The sequence below is a fragment of the Neopelma chrysocephalum genome, unplaced genomic scaffold (assembly GCF_003984885.1).
Source record: "Neopelma chrysocephalum unplaced genomic scaffold, ASM398488v2 Primary Assembly neopelma1_63, whole genome shotgun sequence".
Classification (NCBI taxonomy): Eukaryota; Metazoa; Chordata; class Aves; order Passeriformes; family Pipridae; genus Neopelma; species Neopelma chrysocephalum.
Genome location: NW_020897720.1, coordinates 15,187,819 through 15,195,699, shown reverse-complemented (window position 1 = coordinate 15,195,699; position 7,881 = coordinate 15,187,819). Strand labels below are relative to the sequence as shown.

Sequence of the window (7,881 nt, the reverse complement as noted above, 5' to 3'; positions counted from 1 at the left end):
GTGGGAAAGTACCATGCAGACATTGTGTTGTTGCCTCTTGCTGTTTTGTAAGTGTATATGGAAAAAGTCTGGGAAGAGAAGGACCTGAAATACATCTGCCTTGTGAGCTCTTGGAAGACAGAAGTCCTCCTCTGAACTGTGGTGCTTCCAGCTGCATGGGGCTGGTGTTGGGAGCTGCAGCCTGGGCACAGCTCAGGGACACACCGAGTTGGCAGCACAGAGGGGCCCCAGGAAGTGTTAGGGAGCACCAGACACCTCTGGGGTGAAGGTCACTGCTCAAGGGTGAGCCCTTTTCATGTAGCAGAAAGAAGAAAGGACTGAACTTCCCTCCTGTTTCCCCTCTAGGCCCTCGCTGTTTGGCCTTGGAAAAAGTCATCTGTTCATCTTTCTCACTTATGTTTTGTTGAGATGTAGAAATGGGAAAGGGCACCTCAGATACAGAAAAGTGCTGTGCTGTCCCTCAGGGTAAAAGTCCAGGAGTCTTCAGTGTTTGTCAGCTAACCCATGTGATTTTTGGTTTTCCCTCGTGGTTCTATTCACCAGTTGCTTGTATGCTGGTGAGTCTGCTGTAGCTGGGCCCGGGGTTTACATTACAGCTCCCATCATGCCAAGTTCTTAAAAATAACTATCACCATTTAAAAAAAAAAAAATCCCCATTTCTGATTGTGGCATTGGATTACACTTTTGTTTACCCATATGCTGTCACCTGCGTCACTCAGGAAAACAGAACCCAGGGCTGCCTGAGCAGGAAACACGAGCATATGTCACCAGGGAGAATTCCTGGGTGAGATTAACTGAAAGGTGATACTCCTAGACATCTATTTTATTTTATAGTTTTTAACCAACTGATGTCAGAATGGCCTTTTCCATCCAAGGTCCAGTCTGTTCGTGGTGCTCCTGGTGGAATTAAGGAGAGCAGGGGCAGCACATGTAAAAGCTCTGAGCTGCCCTGCTCTGCAGCAGGAGCCCCAGTGAGGAACACTCTGCAGCTGAGGGGCAGCTGAGCACGGAGCTGATCCCATTGCTGCCACCCCCCTGGGCTGGGCAGGCAGGGATGAAACCCCTTCTCCTGGCAGGAGCCACTGAAAGCTGTGATGACGCAGATTGAAACTGATGCCAGCTTGGAGGTGAAGCATGAAGAGAAACTGTGAGCAGGTTTTATTTTTTGAAGAACCGTAGGCACAAGTTTGCTGCTGTAGCCTGTGCTCTTCTCCTCACAGGTTTCTTTAATCACTGTGTCTACGAGGAAGAGCCTAATTAGTACATGATACTGCATTGACCTTCTTACAGGGATCTGGATTTGTTCTCTCTGACTGTGCTTCTCTGCTGCCTTTTCTTGTGTGCCTTGCAAAGAAGGGCCCAGTAACCTGCCATCTCTGGGGATGTGGTTTGTGCAGCTGCTCACGGTGACGCTGCTCCATCTGTCCCAGCCCATGGCACGGCTGGAGGGACCCTCTGGGGATGGCCTGGGGAGCTGGGCTGGGTTCCAGGGGCAGCTGTTGGTTCCCTGGGCAGCTTTGTGCTGGTGATGCCACAGGAATGGTTTGGTGTGCCCCTGTGCATCCCCAATGCACCCCCAGCCTCCAGCACAGCGTGTCCGGGGTGCTGCTGCCTTGCAGCTGGTTGGGAGCTCTGTGTCTGGAGGTTTTGGTTCAGTTCCTGGGGTGCTCAGCTAATTGTGTCCATCTGTGCTGCCAAGGGCATGTGTGTGTTTCTGCTGCATGCCAAGAGGAGGGTTCTGTGATGTCTCTGTCAAACCAGAAGATTGCTGTCCCTCTGGGCTGGCTGTTGTTCCTGTGGCTGTGCCCACAGGAGCCATTCATGTGCCTGTTGCCTGGACAGAGCGTCTGTGAAAACATGTAAAGGACTTTGGATTTGAAAATACATAAATTCTGCTCTGACCTTATGATGAATCTTTCATTTCCCACAAAATACCAGATTCAAAATACGAATTATCCCCTTGGCTCTCTGCTTCATGCCTGAAGATCAGCTCAAGGCACAGAAGTCTTTGAAGAGCACGTTCAAAGGCTGCAAGTTAAACCCTGGTAGCTGCTGATCATAGGATGCCCATCATCAGTGACCCAAGAAGGGATGTTCAGGGCTGCATGGCTGTTTGTGGTGGGAGTTCCCACTGGGAGCCATTGCAAACTCTTAATTACCATGTTGTGTAATGATGGAATGGGCTTCAGGAAAGGTCAGCTGCCTCGTGGTTGTTTGCAGCCCCAGGATGGGCTCTTGCCTGGTGAGAAGGAGAGTGGTCTCCCCATGCCATGAGATGAGGGAGGTGGCTCTCATCAGGAGCTGGGGAGGGTGGGAATGTTGCAGGGAGCAATACAACTGGGAAGAGCAGGGCTGTGTTCCTGCCTGGCTCTTGCCATGGCTGATCCCATCTGGCTCTGCCACATAACCTGCCAGCTCCTGTCCTGCAGGGCAGCCTCATTGCTGGCACAAGGTGTGGAAAAACTCCCACTGAAACCTTTACCTTTTGTTTAAAACAGAACCAACAAAAAAACCCCACATTGCTGCATTACTGCTGCCCTCTTTTATTGCAGCATTTGTGCTCTGGATTGATTATTTATGCTGAGCCTTGCAGGCTGGATGCTTCTGCTGGAAGGGATCCAATGTGGAGGTGACCTTGTCTTTACTAGCAGGTGAACTGTGTCAAGCTGTCCTTGGGCCACCCTGGGTGTGTGGGGGCTGCCAGAAGGGCAGGTCACTTGGGGTGGCTGCTCAGGGTGGTGGACAGGCTCCTCCCAGGCAGGTCACACACCAAACACCACCAGTGGCTGTGTTCACAAGGCTCTCAGGTCTGTGAGCTCGATGGATTGGAGGCAAAGAACAAAACAGTGAAAACTTTTTTCCCTTTCTTTCTTTTCTTAATCTCATTACTCCCCAGCAGCTGTTAGCATTGTTTGTCCTAACACAGCACAATCCCCTCGGAGCTGAGTGACAGCTGAACGCCCTGCAAGCACAGCAAACGGTTTTCTGCTTGGGTATCGGCAGTGCCTTGAACCTGAACCAGATTATTATTGCTGCTTACAGAAATAGAAGGAAGCTGCATTTCAAGGTCACTGGCAGCAATGTTTCATTGAGGTCTGTCTCGTTGGTTTAGCAGCTCTGAGAGATGAGAGCAGTTCTGAGTAAGTGTATTCCTGTCCCGTAACGAACAGCAACTGAAAGCCAAAAAAAGAAGAGAAGAAGCCCTGTGTGGCCACGTTTGGGTTTCCAGCAGCCAAAGCATGACTGAGTTCTCAATGCAGCCTTGCCTGGCTGGAGCCTATTTAAATGCAGCCTTGCTGAGCTGGAGCCTATTTTAAAATCGAGAGCAGTGGTGCTGCCTGTTGCCTGGAAACCTCCTCCCAGCCTCGGGCACTTTCAGCCTAATCATAGCCATCGGCAGCCTTTATTTATTTCCCATCCAAAATGTCATCCCAGGCTTCTAGTTTGTGTTTTTGTTTGCTTGTTTTTGTTTATTATTTAAAAGGAAAAGACACAAAGTGTAGCCATCAGCCCGGATGACTTTCTGTGGGAACGGCTCTGGGCTGTCACTGCATTGCAGTGCTGGGAACTGGCATTTTCAGCTCTGTATGGTGGTGGCTCAGAGGGACATGGGGAAGGGGGGGCTGAGGGAACGGGCTGAGAGCCCAAGGAAGCCCCCCGAGCTCTGCTGGTGCCTGCAGTGGCTTCCTGTGCCTTGTGACAGGCTGTTCCTTGAGGGGAAAACCAAACCTGAGCAGCTCTGAGTCCCTCCCCAGCACACACGTGTCCCCAGTTCCCCTTCCCTGTGTGACTGCACCATCCCATGGCACATCCCCAGCTCAGCACTGGGCTGCCTGGAGCAGCACAGACTCACTTCTCTCCCTGTGCTCTGGGGTCTGACCTTTAGCATCTCCATGTGCTGACAGATGGAAGAAAGTTAAACCTGAAGATCTCCCTGTCTTAGGGGCCCTTTGTTATTTTTAATTTACCTAAACTCTTTGCACCTTAAAACCTTAATTGCTGCCCTCAGTTGCACAGGGAAACTGTAACTGATTGCAACTTCTACTTAGTGAGTGTGATCAATGCTGCTGGGATGAAGCAGGTCTGATCATGGGAGCCCAGCTATGGTTTGGTTGTGTTTCTGTCCAGGGAGTCCCTTAGGAGAGCACTGGGCTGAAATCATCTGAAAACGGGTACCAAATGCTAACCAGGACAGCCAGAAGGATTGTTTGTGAGGCACAGGAGCTGCTTCAGCTGTTCACAAGTTGTTCTTGTGATTTAAATGGTTTATTTTACAAAGCTGAGAATATTTGTTCTGCCAAAGGCAGAGCTGAGGAAGGCTTTGACTCGAGATGCAGCTGAACAAAGGTTTGGGTTTTGTTTAACAATCTTACTGCAGGCACAGAGCAACAGGCAAGGCTTATCACGTCAGTTCTTTTATTTTCCTCTTGGCTTAATTTAAAGTTTGACAGGCAGCTTAGGCTCTTCTCAGGGATGGTCCTGTCTCACAGACTTAGTGCTGAAACGTTGAGTTCCAGTTGTCAGGAACAGGCAGAAGAAGCAGAGCTGGGCCAAGGGCAGACATTTTTTCCATCCCCATCTTCTCTGTGTGCTGATGATTAAGGAATACAGTCATTTACCAAAGAAACTGTGGGGGTGAGTGGATGGTGCTCTGAAATCCATCTCCTTTCCTCTCCAGGGATGGGTCAGAGTGCCTGAGGGGCTGCAGGGGTGGTGGGCTGGCCCCTGGGTTCAGACAGCCCTGGTTGTGCAGAGGTGGCAAATCTGTTGATATATTTGTGCAAATCTAAACTTTCCTGTTTTTAACCACTGGAAACAGAAATTATCCTCCTGTCAGCTCCTTTTTGCTGGATTTCATAGCTGCTGGATTTTATAGCTGCTCTGCCTTTCTGTACAGCACAGGTCACAGAGTGGCTGCTCCTCAGGTTTTATTGTCTGAGTTCCTGAGCGAAGCTTCCACAGGTGATCTGGGGGAGGGAGGAGACAGAAGGGAGAACAAAGTGCACCCGGGGGAGGCAGGAACAGGAACAGCAGAGGAGGGTGGAAAACTGTGGTCACAGATGGTAAAGCAAGAGGGTTCCTTGCCCTGCCTGCGGGAGCAGCACCCCCTGAGCAAACAGAGCAGCTGTGGTGGCAGCAGCAGAGGGAAGGAGATCAGTGCTGGGGGGAAATGCAGAGGCTGTCGAGCTGAACTCAGTGCTGGAAGGTTTAAGGAAATGAAATAAAAAAAAGTTGAGGAGAAATGGGTGCTAAAACACGCAGGGGTGGGGTGTCCTTTGCTGATCCCTCCCAGCTGCGTGGGGTTGGAGCTCACATCGGTGTTTTCTTTTCTTTGGATCTCTCAGTTCTCCCAGTTCCCTGCAGAGATCAGTGTTGTACACCCTCTCTGCTGTTGTTGGTACACCCTCTCTGCTGTTGTTGGTGGTTGTTGGGGTTGTGCTGTGGTGTGCCAGCACACGAGCTCTCCAGGGCAGTGCTGGGGTTGGTGTGGGTGGCTGTGCAGTGCCCAGGAGGGTGGGTAATCCTGGTCTTGGGCCTCATCAACCTGATTTGCCATCTCAGTGCAGTTTGCTAACCTGGCTTCTTCTCCCGACCAGAATGAAGAGAAGAGGAACCTTTCCCTGGGGGGCCATGTGGGCTTCGACAGCCTCCCGGACCAGCTGGTCAGCAAGTCTGTCACCCAGGGCTTCAGCTTCAACATCCTCTGTGTGGGTGAGCACACATGGGCTGAGCTTGGGGCCGGGGCTTCTCGTGTGTCCTGCTGTGCCACAAGCCTTGGCAGCGACTTCAGCGAGTCAGAAATGCCAAACTGCCTTAAAATCACATTGAGTCAAAGCAGGAGAATTTCTGTAACCAGCGAGGAATTGCTCATCCCCTCCACTGCAGCAGCTCTGCAATAAGGAAGGATTAAGGGAAGGCTGTGTATGGCAAGGAAAGTATTTCCATTTGCAAACTGGGGTGGCTGGCACGAGCAGCTCTTGGTGAATGTGATGTCCAGATGGATGCAGTCAGATGCACCGTGGGGTAGCTGAGAGCTGCTGGTGGTCACTTGGTCATTTCTGAGTGTAAACCTGCCCCCCAAATCTGGGAATAAGAGGTTTGTGTCTGAGCTGTGCCTGGTCGATGCCTTCCCAGGTGGGTCAGAGGGCTTGAGGCATGGTCACCTCTGTGCTAGGAAAGGGAGGGGGAGTGTTCCTGTTCTTACTGCTTGTAGTGCATTTATCTGGGAGATTGTGAGTGGGTGCAAGGGGATGACTTTAAAATAACCTCATTATATTCATGGGTTTTAGCTTTGGAAGTGATGTGATCTAGCAGGCAATCCTGTCTGGAGTACTAGGGACAAATTGCTTCCAGTGATGAGATGAGCATTATTTTTGATTTGGCTGGTTCTTGTACAGTAGATGAGGTCTGAAGTGTGACCTGCTAGACCAGCAAAAATACATCCAGAGACAGCAGCTCCTGTGGCTTTGTGCAGACTGTTCAGTGGCAACCTGACAGCCTTGAGAAGGTGCCTGTGCCATACCCAAGCCACTTTGGCATATCCACACCACAAGAAAGAACATGGCTGGAATCACAGTCTGGAACTTCACAGACTTGTTCTTTAGCAGAAGGGTAACTGCAGCAGAGGGCAATGTGGTTTTAATTAGTATCATTCTTGGGGATACCAGAATGGATACTCCTACATTCTCATCTGGCCTTTGGGGTTTTTTTGGACAAGGAAGAAAAAGCTCCACCCTGTTTGCCAGTTCCTACTCCCAGCAGTGCCCACAACTGAAGAGGAGAGTGCAGCTGACATCAGTAGTGAGTTCTCCATATATCTGCTCTCAGATTAATCTGGAGCACCAGCTGGCACTGTTTCCTTGCACAACTCTTAGCCACAGCTGGTAGGAAGCAGTATGTGCCTCTGCCCTGCTCTGAGCAATGTGAGGTGTTTATCCTCCTGTGAAGAGCAGAGCCTGTGGTGCTGGAAGAAGAGTCCAAAGCCCTTGGCAGCAGGCATGGCATCTCCCTGGAGCAGAACTTTGCTCCCCCCCTGCTCTCCCAGCAGGGTATCTGCTGTAGGGCTCCTCAGCAGTGCCTCTCTGCTGAAGTGGTGGCAGGATGGACTGCCTGGGAAATGAGCAGGGAGTAGCAGGTTGTCTCCTTGGGTTTTGCCTCTGTTCACTGCCGTGGCCAATGGTTCTGTGTGCAGGGAATGAGCAGCTTAAATGGGGTCCCTTGCAGGCCAATCTGGAAATGATCAGAGTCTGGTTTTGTTACGAGGAGCAGCAGTTCAAAGCCTTTCTGGCTCACAAACAGCTTGTCAGCCAAATATTCTGGGATGGAGCTTTTTGTGATGCATCCCAGGCATCCTTCGACGGCTCCTAAAATTGTGCTCTCCAGAGCTTCTGTAGCACAGAGTCCCAACCAAAGTCAGGAACACAGAGAGGAAAATGGTATGTTTAGCTGTGCTCTATGATACTCACTGGGAGATGAGACCCAGGTGCTCTGTGCTGGCTTTGCACTGAGCATGGGAGGCCTTCAGGAGGGCAAATCCCGTGTGACAATTACCTGTCTGTCCACGAGCGGTTTGTAGCCACCTTTCACGGGATAATTCACTCTGCTCTCTAATTAACGTGCTTTGAGGTGCCTGTGACCAACCCCTGCTGCAGTGAGCCGGTGATTTGTCCTTCCCAGGTGAGACTGGCATTGGGAAATCCACGCTGATGAACACCCTGTTCAACACCACGTTCGAGACGGAGGAGGCGAGTCACTACGAGAGCGCGGTGCGGCTGCGGCCCCGCACCTACGACCTGCAGGAGAGCAACGTGCACCTCAAGCTCACCATCGTGGACGCCGTCGGCTTCGGGGACCAGATCAACAAGGATGAAAGGCAGGTCT

At 51.1% G+C, this 7,881-nt stretch overlaps 1 protein-coding gene across 6 annotated transcripts in view; it reads left to right on the top strand.

Moving 5' to 3' along the window:
- Positions 1–7,881, top strand: part of SEPT8 (septin 8) — a 39,812-nt gene that overhangs the window by 10,723 nt on the left and 21,208 nt on the right. For all 6 annotated transcript variants that reach the window (XR_003534092.1, XM_027682377.1, XM_027682375.1 and 3 more), the window contains exons 2-3: positions 5,598–5,712; positions 7,678–7,873. Coding sequence is in view for 5 of the 6 variants with exons in the window: in XM_027682377.1 (XP_027538178.1) it covers positions 5,598–5,712; positions 7,678–7,873 (311 nt within the window). In the remaining variant the exon portion in view is untranslated. The remainder of the gene's footprint in view (positions 1–5,597; positions 5,713–7,677; positions 7,874–7,881) is intronic.